The sequence below is a fragment of the Taudactylus pleione genome, unplaced genomic scaffold (assembly GCF_031769625.1).
Source record: "Taudactylus pleione unplaced genomic scaffold, aTauple2 ptg000012l, whole genome shotgun sequence".
Lineage (NCBI taxonomy): Eukaryota > Metazoa > Chordata > Amphibia > Anura > Myobatrachidae > Taudactylus > Taudactylus pleione.
This window is the reverse complement of record NW_028284415.1, coordinates 19,437,541-19,457,147: the sequence shown is the minus strand read 5'-3', so window position 1 is coordinate 19,457,147 and position 19,607 is coordinate 19,437,541. Positions and strand designations below refer to the sequence as shown.

At 40.6% G+C, this 19,607-nt stretch overlaps 1 protein-coding gene across 3 annotated transcripts in view; it reads right to left on the bottom strand.

Annotated features, from left to right (window-relative positions):
• MYH10 (myosin heavy chain 10) overlaps positions 1–19,607 on the bottom strand; it is a 190,638-nt gene that overhangs the window by 76,785 nt on the left and 94,246 nt on the right. Inside the window, exons 4-9 of one of the 3 annotated variants that reach the window (XM_088468837.1) lie at positions 14,677–14,704; positions 13,262–13,364; positions 12,132–12,161; positions 7,956–7,973; positions 3,817–3,909; positions 1,767–1,830 (exon numbers count right to left, since the gene is read on the bottom strand). In XM_088468837.1, the coding sequence (XP_088324963.1) occupies positions 1,767–1,830; positions 3,817–3,909; positions 7,956–7,973; positions 12,132–12,161; positions 13,262–13,364; positions 14,677–14,704 (336 nt within the window). The remainder of the gene's footprint in view (positions 1–1,766; positions 1,831–3,816; positions 3,910–7,955; positions 7,974–12,131; positions 12,162–13,261; positions 13,365–14,676; positions 14,705–19,607) is intronic. The other 2 variants (XM_088468841.1, XM_088468846.1) reach the window with 2 other exon arrangements.

The following is a 19,607-nucleotide window of genomic DNA, read 5'->3' as shown; positions in this document are numbered from 1 at the left end:
ATTTAATCTTAAACTTGGCACTGTTAAGAATTTGAAGAATGATATTTAATTTCCCTACTGTAGAGTTTTTGTTGAGAAATGACACAGGTTAGGTTGGAAAAACCTTCTCGGTGTCCCTATTAATAACAGTCTGTGGCACAATGTATAAACACTGATTCCCAGAGAGAAACATGAGATAATGTGTACATGAGATTCCGGTCTTGCCCACTCCTTAGCAGAATCAGTTATGCCACTACATTTCAGGGGCAGAAGTTCCTACTATTCAGGAAGATAGTGTGTTTGTTGAGAAGAAGTATTCCATTTAAAAGAATACTCATAACTTTATTACAATAATATGCTATGATACCTTTGTATCAATATAGGGGGAATTTACAATGTGCTTTTGCAGAATGTCCCTAGAAATAGTAGCACTTTATATCGCCATGTTCACTTCAAATAGCATTCAGACTAGTTCCACTGTTTCACTAATTGATAATTTCCTTCCTTTCTGGACCATAACCACTAAAGACAAACTATGGCATACTCCTCACAATAGAAGTGTATCCTCTCCTTGGTACTATATGCACGCCTACTCCCAGAGGTGTGCCTTGAGAGCCTTATAGACTTCAAACTGAAGACAGAGTGGAGAGCTTCAGGATAATTCGGATGTAGAATGGTGCGGATGTCTGAAAATATGACACTGCTACCTCCTCCTTTGGCTTCCAGCAGATACACCTATTTTACTGCACTAAGAGTATCTTACCCCTTAGTTTGTATGTAATGCATCAACATGCTTATTCTGTATGCCCAAAATCTGAAGCTCTGAGGGCACTTTCTGGCATATGCTTTGGGTGCAAGGGTCCATCACTTGGGATTCACATATGGGACAGTATACGGGAGACATCCACCCTACCGTTGATGTTTATAATATGCCCGTTTGTGGCCTCGCTATAATAATTTTAGAATAAATGCACTTTTAAATATATATTTACTCTTTCAATGTTGGCTAAAATAATCATAGCCAGGTCCTGGATAGCGGTGGAAAATGTGCAATGTTGGTGGCCACCAGGTGCCTCCGCCTGAGCGTTTCTCCAACACTTCACGGCCATTGCTGCTAACTGAATAGCCTTGCTAAAACTCAACAAATAAAAGTTGCAGGAGGGAATGTTTAAAGAGGTGATATAATAGACATGAAAAACTTATTTAGCACCATGAACACGATTCAATCAATTTTTAAACTCGTGTTTGAAAATGGAACACTCATAATACTTGTTTACTGGCCTTTGTATAAAAATAACCAAGCAGAAAATATGCATGACTGCCAAAGGAACCCAATAATGGTAAGGCATCTGTATCAGATTCAGACTTGAGCAAGAAACTATTTCTCTAGCTTTTACTGACCGCAAGAAGGGTGTTACTAGAGTATTTCCTAAAATAGTAAAATATGACTGAGGAGTTTTGCAAAAACTCATAGAACCATGATATACTGAATGCTAGGAATTCAAGCTCACTGGAATGGACTTTGCATTACAAAGGTTTACAAAATTAAAAAAAAAAAAAGTTATTTTTATTTGAACAGATTGCAGAGATTTGAGAGTTTAACCCCATTTGGCAGGCGAGTGTTTAAACAAAAGCAGGGAGAACAGGAAATCTGAGTTTATCCTATGCCTAAAAGCTGCCTGGGCTCCCCACCGCTATTTCCTGCATTCCATGGGGCTCACAAGCTGAACGCGCAGTGACAGACACAGAGCGTGATCACTGTACACACGTATGTAAAGAAAGGATACAGGTCTCTATATTGGCCCCCACAATATAACCAGTCACATCGAAGTTGATACGGATGAACTTGCCCTGAAAAAAGAAGTCAAGAGAGGAATGCAGAGGTAACATACATTTATAATGTGCAACACCTTTTAAATGCAGAATATAGTTTAGAAATAGCACATCAATAACCTTAGTCCAGTGATTCCCAATCTCGGTCCTCAAGGCACACTAACAGTCCTGGTTTTAGTGATATCCATGATTGTGCACAGATGGTTAAATCAAAATAACTGAGGTACTAATTAAGTCACTTGTGCTCAAGTATGGCTATCCCTAAAATCTGGACTGTTAGTGTGCCTTGAGGACTGTGGTTGGGAACCCCTGCCCTAGTCCGTAGTATCCAAGGCTAACCTCTGTTAACTAATATATAAGAAAATCCTAGATACTGCTCCCCATTGCATCTTCCAGTTGTCTGCAAGCTGATGCCCAACAAAGAAAATGCACAATAATGTTCCTTCATACTCCCTTAACAATCAGCAGACAATGAAAGCTGCAACATGCCATGAAGTAACATAATGCCTCTGGTGAGGTCTACTGAAGGTTGAAGTGTCTCAACCTATGAAACAATTTTTAGAAACTACTCTACAGTTGTTGTCTGTACATAAAATGTAATGTGATTGTGGGTGGAGAGCCATGTCAGGAAAAACTCGGCTAATAGTTCACAGGAAACTAAGCAGAAAAGTGCTGTACACCGCCATGCAGGCGGTCAGTGGGGCAACAGGATATTTTCAAAAATATTTATCCTTATAAATTATACTAAGCAAGAGAAGAGTTAACTGCATCATTATCCCAGCCAACTGCAAATGACTATCTCCACCAGAAACACTGCTAAGATTGCTCCCTAGGAGCAACCTTCTGAGAGTATGTGCAAATGTTCAATGTGAACGCACAAAATGAGGGCGTAATAAGGCACTTCGGTAAACTAATAAAAGGAAGGACAATAACTATTGTTTCAATCATTACCAAAATTAACAATATTTAAAGTTGCTAACTCATTTCTAAATCAGTTTAGCTCTATAAACATGTATATAGATGGTACACCATTGGTGGTGAGACCCAATACTCATAGCTAGACTGAGCCACGGAATGAATGGCTTCTAAATAGTGTTAGCCAAGAGGTGCTCAGGGTTTCGCAATGTAGATATTTCCCTTCAAATGTGCCTAAAATAGAATACACACACTATGTCATTAGGACAGCCTCTGGTTGATCTCATTGCATTGCCTCCTACATTAAGCTCCTAATTCCAGCAGGCAGCGCTTTTATCTAATCAGGTGGTGTCAGGACAAGTGAGACTACACAGTCTGCTGGGGGGATTACCAGACACGGACAGTGAATTATTAAACTGCAGTTAAAACCTCTGTAATGTAGGTCCAGAGACATTCTACGTGTTTCCGATGTAATGCTAGCCTTTATTTTAACAGCAACTGTCTTCTACAGAAAAGGCAGCCATTTTGCGGGATAAATAATACTGCTGAGTTCACTAGGTGCAAATGATCTCCCCAAGAAAACAGCCAAAGGACAATGAACCAGTCAATTACTTTGCATAACTAAAGCTGAACCATCACCTAATAAATTGAGAATTGTCCCTCCTGTTCACACACCCATTACTAGTGCCATCACAGATGGTTAACTTAATTGATTTGCTGAATTTACTAGGCCGTAAAAACAGCTTTAAAGGATATACAAATATCATACCGGTTAAAATGTATCCATGACAGTTCCAGCTTTACAGTGTAAATGTGGATTTTTCTAAACATTTAACAACACCTGGCTGATAAAAGGCAGCGTGGTGTGATAGATCATATAGTATACTTCATGTCACAGAGGTCTCTATCTCTGCATTGGAAGCTGGAGTAGCAAAGGGGAAGTTACCTACCAAAGCAAAATAAACTGGGAAGGACCTTACAGTATTGTGTAAAAGAGCCAAATAAAACTGTAGTTTGCTACACATAGAACTGGTGATCTCCGAAATCACACAATATTTGTTACACACTGTAAAACCTTTGTTCACTTACAAATCGAGAAGAGTTGTCATTTTTCACAGTCTTGGCATTTCCAAATGATTCTAAGATGGGGTTTGCTTGAAGCAGTTGGCGCTCTAACTCACCCTAGAGAAGAAAAATATCATGCTATGACGCCCCACAGAAGGCATGAGCACAGCAAATGCAAATAAACCAATTAAAAATATAAATTAGAAACACCTCATTCAGATTACCATGGAAGTAGGCCAGACATGTCTAGATGAAAAAGTCCAGTACAGAATATAGGGGTCTATGTTCTAAGCCTTGGAGAGAGAAAAAGTGGATGGAGATAAAGTCCCAACCAATCAGCTCCTGTCACTTTACAGGCTGTGTTTGAAAATGACAGACAGGAGCTGATTGGTTGGTACTTTATCTCTGTCCACTTTCTATCTCTCCAAGGCCTATATAGACCCCATACTTTCATCCCCTCAACAGGCTTTTTTAAACGAACCACGAATCGTCAAAGCACTATTTGCATGAATGAAACGTTTGAGGAGGGAGAAGCTTTAATCCCATCTAATAACTTATACATAGCCTGCCAATCTGGGGTAAAGAAAATTGCACTGAACCATTAGGGAACCTGCCAATATGGGAGAGCGAGCAGGAGTGCAGATAAGTTCTATTTTTTACTTTAACCTGCATTACCAACTAACATCAAAAGACATAACCTTTAGATGTGTGCAAATTAACTTGAAAATTATATATATTTTCAACGTACATTAAAAATTGCTACAAAACTTTATCTACAATAAAATTGGATTGCAAATAGTAGGTATGTGTATGTTAATAACATGTATTTTTGAGTTTGCTTATGGGGGCTACATATTGTGAAATAATTGGGCCCATCAACCAATTCTTGGGTGGTTGGCCCGATTATCTTAGTATGTAATCCTAGGTACACACATCAATCCGATCCGAAGCAGTACACATGGCAGACCTGATGACTGGATTGGACCTGCTGAACGACATTCTGTATCAGATTACTAAGGTGTGTACCTAGCAATACACCACACGCCCCAGGTACAACTTAAATGATATTAGGTTCTGATGTTAGGCTGCAGATACCTTTACAATTAAGTTGTGCTATCAGAGAGGTCTCAAGAGGCAAATCTGAGTGTCAGAAGATAATATAAAAGCAGAGCTCTATATAGCAGCACACAAATAACTTCATGAATACATATAGTAAGTACATTTACAAATGAACCACATGAAAAGTGTCTTATAAAAAGCTTAAATAAAATGTCCAGTTTATTAGGAAGCACTGCAGACAGAACCACCATATGACTCTGAGATGTGACATATAGAACTTATGTTACTGACACCTCAGAGGCTGCCTTGTACAGGGTTTGTCACTTTCTTCCCACAGGTCAAGGTATAGTATTGCTCTCAGGTAAAGTATTCTCTCAGGGCTATTTATGAGGATAGACTTGTAAAAAGGTTGTTGCTTTATGTTCAAGGCAGCCCAGGAATTGAAAAAAAGGGCAAAGAAGTGCAGATGTGCATTCTATTACTTTGCACATTGTTTATATATATTTTTTTATTTTGAAAGGACTAAAAAAAAATGGTTATGAACACATTGTAAAAATGTACTTAGTTTCAATTTAATCTGACTATTTTCTTTTACAGTTTAAAAAGATGGAAAGCAATGGGCTTTGGAAGCCTGGATAGTTAAGATGGAAAGTGGGTGGCACAGAAAGAATAATCTAAACAGCCAAATTTTAAAAAAGGGTCTTGTGCAAGGTTACGTTTTCCAACTATCACCAAGCAACTTATAATGTGTGCCCACCAGTGTATGGCTGCCTCCGCTTCACAAAAGAAAATCTGAGGTGAGTAATGAGCTATTGCTGCAGGTAATGTGGGCTTTTCCTCCTCTGCAATAAGCTACTTATTTACCTCAGTACAGAAGAAAGCACAGCCTACACACAGCAAGGCACATTTATGTAAATGTTCTCAATAAATTACTGTATTGTATGCGTACAACAGCTGCCAGGCCACCTTGCCTCAGGCCAGAATGCTTTGTGTACAACAACTGTACTGATCCACACTGCAGGCGACCCCTTCTGGGTACAATTTTGGCATCTCATGGGCTGATGTGAGAAAGCCCTGCAGAGCATGCTTCCAAAGTGGCGCTGCAGCATGAAACACCTTAGAGCCCATTTTCTCAACACTTAATACCTCACAAAAACAAACTAACAAATAAAGAGATTGGAATATAGCAATCTTTACAGAGCAACTGGCAGTGACAGGAATTTTAAAGTGTACAAAGACATTTTGTGAGCGGGCTTAAAGTGTGTACACACGGTAAAATATCTTGGAACGCTATCGTTATCGTTGAACGATATATGGCTCATATTGTTCAGTTTCTATGCAATAAACGACCAACGATGCACGCTCCTGCATAGATGATAACGTTAAGTGAAAATAATGGGTATAATTTAAAGAGCAAGCAAAGCTAGGAGTTCAGCTCAGCAATGTACAGCCTTTCATGTAAATTAAACCTGAAATAAACGTGTAAATTAATTAAATATGTTGTCAACAATTTTGTCACATGCTCCTGCAGAAAGTGCCATGTTAGGTGGGAAGTGCTTCATTAACTAAAATGGCATACTGTGACGGCCTACTGTACACACAAGACCCAATTGTACTAAGATGAGAGGAACCTTAGCTGTCTGTCATGTAGTGGGGATGAAATACTTTACCTCATACTTGCCAACTCTCCCTGATTGTCAGGGAGACTCCCTGAAATAGCAGCAATCTCCCTGACTCTCTGAAGAGTCTAGCAATCTCTCTGATTGCACCTTACCCCCATTATGTAGCTATTACTTGGGAAAAAATTAAAAAAAGAAATCAGAGATATACACATTAAAATGGTATAATCATTGCCATTTCCCTGCATTGGTTATAAGGCACAATTATCCCTATGGCTACATGCATTTTCATATAAGGTTTCTCTTGGCTGCTTATATAGAACCTCTTGTAAAACACATTACACGAGCAAGCCCTGAAAAGTATCAGTGTATTCATCAACAAGTAGATCTTACTAACTGCTTTGGGGCTCATTTACAGATAGATATAAGGCAATTTTATGGCACGCCTCTCAGATATTGAAGTACATGTCCACTTTACTGCCACGCTCATAGATGTTGCTTTCACAATCTCATCAGCTTTCACCAATCTATTGAGACTCAGCAAATGAATGAAATACAATGAAATCAAAAATGTCTGACTGGTTGCCATTGGTTAGAAAACGTGCGCTATTTGCACACGTTATAATATCCAATGAAGGAAAATGATAACTATCATAGTTGCACTATAGGAAAGCTAAGCTAGTTACTATGCTTACTATTTGTGTTTCTTGTGCGTGCAAGCAGGTTTCTGATAATTATACCAACAGATTAAAAAATTACTTTCCTTACTTTAGGACAACAGTAAGAAGACCACCACCTGTCACCTACCTACACACGATTAACTAGTAGCAAATTACACCAGTCACTTGATGGTTCCTAGGCTGCATACTCATTTATATTTCACCAAAATACCTGTGTTTTGTCTGTGCAGATGTCAGCTGCACGCAAAGGTTACTGTGTGTTGGAACCACCTTATTTATCACAATTATGAAGTAAAGTATATAGCTTTTGTGTAATTATTAGTTAAGGAAAAATCAAGTTGTGAAAAAAAATAAGAATGTTGGTGTAAGAATAGAAAATACATTGTTCAAATCAATTTATAAATTCCTTTAACAGTAAGGACACTAAAGGACAGATCATTCTAAACAGAAAGGGTGGTGGTAAACAAGCTTAAAAGGTGCTGGGAGCCTTAGAACCTTGTCCTCAGGCCTTTCTACTTGGAAAAAAAACATTGGTGTCACAATAATATTTATTTTCTCAATTGCAGACAGTAGTAGCCGTCAGATGACGGTAGGCAAGAAACAGATGCAGAGTGCGTCGTCATGCAGAGCGCCATAAGGTGATATGCGGCAGGAGAGATAGGAAATGATTGGGGGATATAAGAAGGTCTGGGGAGTGAGGGTGGTAGCTAGTGAGGGGGCAAAGGGTAGTGAAATACAGAAGGTGAGAAATTAAAGTTGGGTGGTAGGTGAGTTTTGGGGTGAGGGGGAGCTACATGCTACTCACATACAACAAGGATCCACTCTGTAGTTTAACAAAATGACAGTGAAAAAAATATAAGTTAATGGTTATGGTTTATGCAGCACACCAAATTCAACACAGGGATTAGAAAAATATATAAATGCACTGAAAATGGGTAGAGGGGCAGCATGTGCTACCTATTAACACCCCTGATGACGGAAGGGTACTAGCAGCACACACAACCAGCAACAAAGGGGTTAAATCTGAGGTAACACTTCCATTGGGTAGATAGCCTTAACTTGGAAACCAAAGAAGAGTGATCCTTTAAACCAAACCCTGTGCAATATTGGCAGAAGTCACAAATATAAAGTAGTATAAACAGAAGTAAAATATTTGACATTTACAGATGTCTCCTCATACAGTACACCTAGCCTGAATACGCCATGCAATGCAAGAAACCTGGCGCTAGCGAGTTGCCCCACTTGGTGTAGGTCTTTATTCACAACGCGATGCGACAAAACCACCTCGCGAGACTACGGTGCTTAAATTGATATGAGACACTTGTATATCTGTGTGCGACTAAGGGTCAGATTCAATTAGCTGTTAAAAGCGAGATTTGGCTAAAAATGAGGGGACTTGGTTCAGAACCTTTTGGACACCCCCCATATGACTAATTAGGCAAAAATTATTTCTTTATGCAACTTAATTTCCACTAATAATGACATGCCATTTTTTGGGTCAAAATGTAAAAAATGTTGGAAAAAGAGTTTAAAGTACTAGGTGAGGTATTTTGGGGGTCTGTATGGATTGAACAGGTGTTTTAAACATTGCAGGTGGCAGCAGCAGGTGTATTTTAATTTTTTTTTTTTTTTAAGTTTCGTCTTTTAAGACAAAAATATACTTGCGCACATTTTAATGTACCCCCCCCCCCCCCAATTTAACTGCAGCATTTATTTTCTCCAAAAAACATAGCTTTTTATAATTTTTCCACACTTATACAAATATGCATAACAGCCATTTGACACAATTAAAAAACCCTAAATACTTTAATTAGGTCCATTAGTACACTTCTATATTGATTTCCTATGTCAGTTAGGCTTTTTATGGGGTACAGGCTGATTTCCCCAATATGTGCTGAGCTTTTGGCTGTTTTCACCAGGCGCAGTTTTTGCATCTTTTGTAATAAGAAAAACGTGAACACGCATAGACAAGAGACACAAAAATGACACACCAAAACACGAAATTGTGTCAAAACTTCTCCGACGTTAAGTTTTCGTGTATAATTGAATTCCCCCTAGTCTGATTCTGTACTTGGATACTTGGCGTGCAAAAAGCTGCTGCATTGTAGCACATCGTATACAGAATCAGACTCACACAGATCTACAAGTGTCTATAGCAGTACAGTCTTGTGAAGGGCTGTTTGGCGTGATTGCAGAAACAGTGTATAAGGACACATCTGTATTTGTCACCTACGTACAATGAAAATAAAAAGCCATTGCATGAGCTGAATGGGGTCACAAGGCAACGAAACTCATGATATTCTAGCTGGTCAATTCACTAGGAACGCATAGTATGACTGAAATATAAAGACCTTCATGTCGTATTGATGTTATTGGCTTCCATTAAATTAACACAACACATTCCTATGACTAGATTAGTTCGGCACACAAAATGGCAGCTCTACTGTGTGTTAAGGACCATTATACAATAATTTATATTTAGGATAATAATTCATTCTTGGGGCAGCTGGTTTTTCCTCTATACACCAGATCCCTTGATAAAGGGAATACATTAACCACTTGCCTGGCATGGTCGCATTTTTCAGACCAAACCAGGCTGTGTGTTATCTGATCTGGTCGCAATATTTCGACCAGTCAGATAAACCGTGTGGGCGGCTGCAGGAAGAGAATCTTCCCGCAGCTGCTGCTCCAAGAGGGACCTTTCGGTCCCTCCGCTTCCCTGCATCCTCCCCCAGTGACTGCCGTGCTGCTGATCACTACTGATTGGTCAGCACAACAGGACACCCCCCCCCCCCAGCAGTTGCAGAGATCAGCAGCTGCTGGGAAAAAGTAAATTAACCCCCTCTAAAGTGTACCTAGTGCCTGAAGCCGCTGTAAAATGGAAAGTATCTATGGTAGCTGGGTACACACTAGAAGATATATCGTACACATCGTATAGTATAGTATAGTGTGTACGTCCGATCTATCGTTAGCGACGGTCGTTCATCGCATCATCCCAACTGCTGTTCGGCACAGCAGATGGGACGATGCAATGAGTGACACGGTATAGTTACACGCAGTATAAAATATATTGTATTGTCGTACACCAGATCGTGCAGTGTGTTAAGCATGCGCGCTGTATAGTACCAATGCATAGCACATTCGCTGGGTACACACATCGTACAGACTTGCATTTTATCTGACCCTGATAACAACAGTCACACCATAGCCAATCAGATGACTAAAAGAAGGAGATGCTTGCAGAGCAAGAGGAACAGTAATAATTAAAAATCTCCTGTGGGAAAGGTAAATATATATATATATATATATATATATATACACACACACACATATATATATTATATGTATATATTATATGTATGTATGTATATATATATATATATATATATATATATATTATATAATATATACATACACTACCAGTCAAGTTTTAGAACACCCCCTAGACTCCAGTTTTTATTGAAATTTGCTCAATTTAAGGTCTTACTATACTATATAAATTTAAGTGCAGAACAAGTAAACATCAAAGTAGCCACGTTTTGCTGATATAACTGCCGAACACACTAGTGGCATTCTTTCTACAATGGAAATTAAATATTGTCCAAGAAATTCTTCCCAACACTTTTGCAGGTAATGTGTTGCACTTGTAGGTTGCTTTGCTTTCAACCTTATGTCCAGATCATACCAAATCAGCTTAATGGAGTGTAATACTGGGTACACACTGACAGATATATTGGCGATCAATTAATCGGCCAGTATGTCTGCTGCACGTCGGCAAGTGTGTACCAGCGATATGTCTGTGAACGGCGTCGTTCACAGACATTACGCATTGGCTGCGCTGCACAGCCGATGGACAGACATGTCTGCAGACCGCCCGTACACACACAGCGGCAGCCGCAGGGAGGGGGGCGGGAAACGCCCCGGGACCCGCTGCGGTATGCAGATGATGGTTGTTCAGTGTGTATGAATGAAATCATCTGCATATATATCTGCATATCACTTGATCTACAGACAGATCGCTAAGGTGGGTACCCACCTTAAGTCTGGGGACTGTGCTGGCCATTTCCATGATTTGAAGCTACCATCTTGTTTGTTTCCTTGAAGGTAATTCTGACATAGCCTGGAGGTATATTTTAGATCATTAATTTGCTGAAGGATGAACACTTGACCAACGTGAACCAGAAGGTATTCCATGGCATTGCAAATTGCAGTGGTAGCCCTTCTGGTTCAGAGTGCTCAGGATTTATCAGGAAAGCCCCAGATTATCATGCTACCTCCTCCATGTATGACAGTTGGTGTCACAGGGGCTTACGGCAAACAGAGGCAGCGGCACTCCCACAATGATACAACTTGGTATCATTGTGGGAGTGCCGCTGCCTGTTTGCCATCTATCTTATTCATAGCGGGGGGCACCCATCAATCACCACATGTGGAAGAGTGCCAAGCCTGCTGTTTATATATAAATGTGTGTGTGTACACACACAAATATATATACACACACATTATGTTATTCATGCATGGTAAGCCGACCATCTACTTACTGAAATAATTATAAAGTTTCTGTAAGACTATGCCATGATAATAAGCAGCACGGTTGGTGCAAAGGATCAGCTCCCACAGCACCAATCATATTTAGGTGTTGTGTTGTTAATTTGTACAATGGAATGGTTACTCAGCTAATAGGACTACCTATATACTACTTCTGAGCTCCCAAACAGAAGAGTATAGATCAGAGAGCCCTCCATAGGGATTCTGCAGTGGTGAATCCTTTATCTATTTACAGTGCAGGCAGCCATGGAAAGACAGCTGATCAATTCACCTGGAACTCATGCTTGTGTGAGGCCACTAGATACTAGTGAATTGATATGCTCAATACTAGATAAGCCCACAAAATGTCTGCCTCCACTGCATGTAGACAAAAGCTGTAGTTATTTACACTGAAATGAGGAGAATACAGAGAGGCTACAGGAAATCCACTTGCCTGATGTTTGATGGGTTTAGGGGATTCCGTCTGTTGCAGCAAACAAATAAAACACACATTAGTAGGATGCAGTTAACATCTCAATATTGTCTCTGGAGAATAACAATCCATTATGACATATGTCAAAAAGCGTGCAGGAACAACATCCATTTAACTAAAATAGATTAGAGAAATTCTCTCTCTTTTAATTAAATTCACGGTGTATTACACTATCATCTCACCTCGTGCAGGTTGTACCAAGGGTAAAATGTGGTCAAAACCCCGAAAACTGTCATTTTTTAAAATTTGCCACGTTCCCCAAATGTATCAAGCTCTGGAAAATGTCACTTTATGGAGCTTGTACCTGACAGACAACGCCAGCTATAGATGACGTTACTTATACAATCAAATGGGCGTCTTCACAAAGAATTCCCTGAGAGTAATCTGAAGATTGCTACACACGTCTCTGCACCAGTCTACAGACTTGTTATGCTGGCCATATACGCTACAATTATCGGGGCGATCCGCCTGATATCGGCAGATCGCCCCGATAATTGTAGTGTGTGTGCAGGCGACCGAGGGTTAAATATTGCTCGGTCGGGCATGCATGATTGTCCAGCATGCCCGTCCGATGTGATATTTACCCGGTAACTGTCAGCAGCATCGGGCAGTGTATGCCCAGCGAGGCCGACAGACAGACATTTCGTGTGTTCTACGGAAGGAACAGAGAAAAGTCTCCTCCCCCGGGGGCGGAGCGCGGATGTCGGGCTATACACTGTGAGATTTCTCTCACAGTGTATGCCGGCGACATCTGCGGCTGGCAGCCGGCCAGATAAAATGTCTGTCGGTCTGACAGACATTTTATCTGGCTGTGTATGCCCAGCATTAGAATGCTTCAAACTCTGCAAGCAATTTTATTATCAAAAGAACTTTAGCACTTTTTTTTACTTTGTTTCAATTATAAAGGTTTGCTTCTTAACTAGAATGAAAATGGGAATACTAGTTGTTAGTTACTAGTATTTTGCTCTACTATAACACCAAGATGGGCTATCATTTTATTTACAAAAGGATGGTGCCACACAAGTGGATGTGGGCTGTATAACAATTGCAGGTCAGATAAAAGGGCGACTGAGCTTCCTCCAACTACTCACAGGAATTGCATGGTCCTTCTTTCCCTTATGTGAAGAAGCAACATGAGCCAAATACTGGATCACTTTCTTGGTGTTTTCAGTCTTCCCTGCTCCAGATTCACCTCTGTTAAAGAACAATAATAAAAAATAAATAAAAACACAACCATATATATTCACCAGAGCCGTAACTAGACTTTTTGGTGCCCTGTGCCAGATAGAGCATTGGTGCCCCCCTCATTTTTCAAAGGGACATAATGCACCCAAAAAAGGGCCATGGTTTCATAGGGAAGGGCCAGGGAAGAGATAGGAGAGGCCAGGAGATGTTGGGGATGAAATAAGAGCAAGTTACAAGCAAAAATCATAATAAACAGAAATTTGACAGGCCCAAACAGCGCCCCCTGACATGTGGTGCCCTGGGAGATGGCACCGGCCGCACTACCCTAGCTACGGCCCTGATATTCACTACTAACAAAACCAGATAAATATTATGTGGATATGTTGTTTCCTTGTCAAGAGAGTTTGACTCTCAAAAACATTCAGTAGTTAAGTGTTCACAGTGGATGGTTTTATCAATTGAGAAAGATGTAGAAGACTAGAGCTCAAAGTTGCCAACACTGAACAAAGAAAGAAAACCAGTATGATCATTCCACATAAGCATTAAACTTAAAAGGGATGTTAAGTAAAAATGTAATTTGTTCTGCTTCTAGGCTTTTTAACTAGCTTGGTATGTGCATAAAAAAGGGTGCAGAGTACACATCTGCTTCATCCCATCAGCCCAAGAGCTTGCTGGGGCAGACAAACGCTGGCCACTCACATGACTTGCACACTGTCTCTGCTGCTGACAGATCTGGACAGCAGGTTTCCGCACCAGGTGCAGTGCTATGCAGCTACAGAAATTGCCTTTACATTAGCACAATTACAGAGATGAGGTAAGTATATGGACATCTAAACTGTAAGGAATGCATCCATACTTCATGCATATGGCCATTTGCCATTACAAAAATGAAAGCAATATTAATGTGTGTATAGAAGCTGGGGGAACATTTTTCTTTTTCTGGTGTATAGAAGCAAACCAGATCGAATTTATCTACAGCACGACCAGTTGGAGCCAAGGACTTTGCCTTGCAAACTGCTGCTCTTTGTTCTACAACATAGAAACATAAAATTGGGCAAACAAAAGAGTTGAAATATGCAGGATACAAACATCAGCAATAAAAAGCATCAAGAACAAAAGGCTATTTGCAGCAAAAATAAATGCACTGCACTCCTGTGCACCATAATGTATAGCATAACTAGCATGGTTGGTAGGAAAAGCAGTAACATTGTTGCCCACATGTAAAGAAAGCACAGTATACCATAACTCTATTTTTATAGTTGTGGAGGTTCAGATCAAGAGCCAACATGCAATTGTCTTCCAAGCGCTTGTGTTTACTTACGTGCAAAGAATGGATTGGTCTTCACGATCTGTAAGAGAAAAGCACAGTATACCATAACTCTATTTTTATAGTTGTGGAGGTTCAGATCAAGAGCCAACATGCAATTGTCTTCCAAGCGCTTGTGTTTACTTACGTGCAAAGAATGGATTGGTCTTCACGATCTGTAAGAGAAAATGAGAAATGGCAACTTTACACACTGGATTTTTTATGCATGTAACACAGTTTACATTTAAAAAAATTGTTAGAAAGCAGACAACAAATCTACCAGGGAAACATTAGCTGTATGATGATATGTAGACGTGTTAGACTCTTCAGAACTCAATCTAAAATCCAGAAGCTGAGAAGGATGACAGTGGAAACATTTGTTCCACACCAAATTCTGTTACAGACTCAGTAACAGAGAGGGGTTGGGTATGAATAGCATGCGGCTGAATTGCCACCAGTTCAAATCCCGATGTCGGGAAGCCTGAAGGTGCAGAATCCCAACAGGGGCGGTAAGTATCCCGTCCGCTGGCATATTAAACTTATCCCGAACAGAGATATGAAAGTGTCACATATTAAATTAATCAGCATATCAAATTAATCAGCAGAGTCTCCTGGTGCGTCCTAGTTACATCACATTGTGAATAAAATGTATTTTCGGGAAAAAAATAATAATAATAAAAAAAAAGACGCCCGACGCTAGCAGAGTTTCACACCAGGCATATCGCGCTGCATGGCGTATTGAGGCTAGATGAGCAAGGACACATCTGTATATGAAATATCACTATTCTAAACTTAACCTCTGGGCTTGACAGCTGCAAGGTGAAGAACCTCTGATGAAATATAAAAAGTATCAACAGAGTAGCAACGTAGGGACTGGTCTATTCTTCTGTCTGATTAACCACAGGCCCAGACACTTAATGCCTGCCATGGTATACTGTAGTTCTGCTGAGCTAATGACACGATTAGTAAGATAAATGGACGTCTTCCAGGCCTGGCTGCTGTTAAGTGAGCACATTATTGCCCTCTATTAGCAGACACCTGAAATTGTACACTATGACTGTTTATATCCTCCATTAATCTCCATCGGCCAGATGATGTCACAGCTACTGTATATACCCCCTCTGGAGAGAGCCAAACTTTCAAACAGGACAGTTTTATTATAAGCAAATGCCAAGGATAACAAACAGCTGTTAATTTATCTTCATGAAATTCCACACATTTATGACCCCTCATTAAATCTAACCTTATAGGCTGCCAGTCAGCAGAGTAACCCATTAATGGCCACAAAATACCCAGAATGCACTGCAATAATCCGGCAACATGTAAAGAAGCCTACTTTTTTATCTTAATTCTGTACACCGAACTCCATTTGGAAGATGTAAAAGTTCTGCTTTAACTTGCAGGTTGAAGCTCCAGCAAATTGTTAAAACATGTCAATTCTACTAGAGGAGTTGGGAAAGTAAGCATGCTTGAAATAAAAGTCTGTACGGTATTTTCAATGTATCATTAACTGTTATTCCTAAAAAGGTGCCACGAAGGGTCCGCAACACCGTACAATGGACCTCATTCAGACCCGCTCGCATCCACCGCATGCAAATTTGTCAAAGTGACGGCATGGGAAGCGATCGCTCGCCAAAGCATAGGCACACCCACTTTGGCTGTGCGAGTGATCGCTCTGTGTATGCGACACCCACTAGCGTATGTTGAGACGCCCACTAGCGCACGTCATCTCCAGAAAGTGTATTAAAACATTGGTACATCGAGCACCATCGGTAGCGATCGCAGCACTTGTTATTGCCTTACCCTGCCACAAACACTACGAGGACTTCAGTGTAAACCACAGGCAAGTGACGTGTACTATGACGCTGTCTGTTAATTATCCATACCTTAAAAACGGCGTTGAAAAACCGAGGCACGCCTGTGTTTGCACCTCCACACCCCCGATATTAGTGTCCTGCCCCTGTTACCACCCTCAAACGGCCTCTCCTGTCACTGGGCTGTCTTTGCAGGGCGAGCGAGCTGCGATCGCACAGAGTAGTTCACGCACGTGCAGAACGAAGCGTGCGCATGCGCTTTCGCAAAGCATCAGGCCGCTTGCGAGCGGGTCTGAATCAGGCCCAATGTACATACAAAGTATAGTACAAATAAAACTGGACACAGCAGTCAATAACTACAACATAAATATGTGGACAAACAGAAGCGCAAACTTGTCCACCACCTCATAACTGAACTTAAGGATGACAGGTAAGGGAAATTAACTTCACACATTTCTTTCTGAATTTCTCAATAACAAACTATTGGCTTAGGTGTGCCCTGAAAACAATGCTGATACTCGAGGGCGCCGTGGTTCAAAAAAGTTTGGGAACCACTGATCTAAGGTAATTTCAGATTCAAAAACTGATTTCTTTAAAATTTGTCTAAAAGTAACTAACCTAAACCTCACCATGTACTACACATTTCTTTCCATCAAAATACTCTAAGGATATAACATCCTTAACTCTCCCTGCATCTCACCTCTCTGTGCTCATTGTAGCCATATTGATTCACTCACCTCCTCTAAAAACGAATGAGCATTCTTTTCATTATACATCGACTATTACAACCTCATTGTGTCACTATAAAAGACTTTTACACACCTCCTACAACTATATCTACATTTCTATGCTCCTGCTTTTATTAGCTAGTGACATATCACCAAATCCAGGCCCCACACACATACAGCGGATTTACTATGGAACAAATATCCTGCAAACCTCACGTGTCCCCCATCACCCTCCAAATCAATAAATGTGCCTTATGGAATCCACACTCGATCACAACTTATTTTACAACTGAACATCTCTTTACAACAACTACTTTCACCAATTTCTACAATTACCTGAGACTGCTGCTTCACACCTTAACCAAACTCTTTAAATAGCCCTTGATGAAGTGGCTTCAGCTACCCATCAAACGTCACATAAACTGAAACAACCACCATGGCTGTCCACAGCACCTACAAATACTGTCACGTAAAGTAGAATGCCAGTGGTGTAAATCTTAATCCAAATGACTTCCTCATATACTGTAAAATAGGAATCCACCCATCTGTCATCCTAACCCTCTGTCCCATGCTCACTGTCTACCCCATCTGTCACCTCTGTCTGTCTGCCGCTCCCCTTTAGAATGTAAGCGCTCACGAGCAGGGCCCTCTTCCCTCATGTGCTTTTCCTTCCTTTACTTATATTGTTATCTACTCTATACTCCTTACAACAGCACCTAACCCTTGACTTTGCCAACCTGCTACTGTTGCAGCACTGTTTATATACCATGTACTTGTCTTGCACTGTATGTAACTGTTTTCTTGTTCAGTTCAACTGTTTCTGTACTTTATGTACTATAAGGCGCTGTGGAACCCTTGTGGCGCCATATAAAGGATAATAATAATAACAACAACAACTATGGGACAGAATCAATTATGAGCAGAACTGCGCTAACTACAAAAAGCAGATGCTGGAGGTGCGACCAAAATCTGCCTTCTGTAATAGGCAGAAAAATGCTGTCTGCAGCTCATTGCTAATTGAATTTGGCCCCACAACTATAAAACCAGCGCTGTCTAACCTGTACCCAGAGTTAAACCACTGATTGCAAACAGAATACCAAGTGGCAAGAGATGATGGTGATGGTAAGGAGGAATACAAGAGGGAAGAGGGTCCTGTTCGTAAGAACATACAATCTATAGATTGTATAGTTTAAGCTTTAAATAATTTTAGCAGTGGTGACCACTAGCCCCCTCCACTGTGATTTTATGGCAAATGAAAATGTAGGCTGCAGGTGAACATCGGCGCCTTCGAACCCACCACACAATTCATCATCACACAGATATAACATACACGAATATAACAGATAAAAATATAAGTAAACATGGTAGCACATACATGACTAATACTATAATGAATGAGAGCAACGTAAGGTACAATTAAAAAAAAATTATTTATACAGGAGCACATACAAATAGCAAAGATGAAGGTATGAGTTCCATGTGGGTCAGGATACAATTGACATAACAGGGATATATGAAGTAGAGAGAGAGGAAGCACATAAGGTAGGAGATCTCTTATATTTTAGGGTGGGGTGTGGTATGTTAGTTGACATTCATAGTGTTGACATTCATCATGGAGACACTGATGAAATATCAACATCTACCTTGTTACCGCATGGGTGATTTACCTGCTAACGATGGCATCAGCGGTTCCAACAGCGCCTTCCGGAATTCGGCAGTCATGCGCTGTCAGTTCCGTCTGAGTCATTAGATGGAGCGGTGTTCCGGTGAGTACACTAGCCCTATCCCTACTCCTAAGGCTCCCCTCTAGTGCCTAACCCCCCCCCCCCCCCCCAATAGCCTAACCCTCCCATCCCACAGTTTAACCCTAATCTCCACATGCTGACGAGTCAAAAATGATGACAGGCATCATGTTAACAATCTACCCCATCTGTGTCACGCCTGTCTGTCTGCCCCTCCCCTTTAGAATGTAAGCTCTCACGAGCAGGAAACTCTTCCCTCATGTGCTTCTCCTTAATCCCTACAAGGGCACCTAACACTTGACTGCCAACTTCCAGCTGCTTATTGCGCATTTTAATCGCTATTGCAGCAATGTATATAAACCATGTATAAGTACTGTAATGTACTGTAAGCTACTCGTTTCTTGTTCACTTATTAGTTTATGTACTCTGTAAGGCGCTGCGGAACACTTGTGGTGCCATATAAAAGATAATAGTTTTAACGTTGTCGACATCATAACTGTCAACATTGTGGTGTTGACATTGTTAATGTTGACCTATTGACTGCATCCCCTAGGGTGAGAGGGTAATGAGAGACAGTGGATGTGCTGGACAAAGGAAGTAGAGGGAATCGATATGAGGATATAGGGTAGTAGTGTTTGAAGGAATGGAGTTTGAGATGTGTC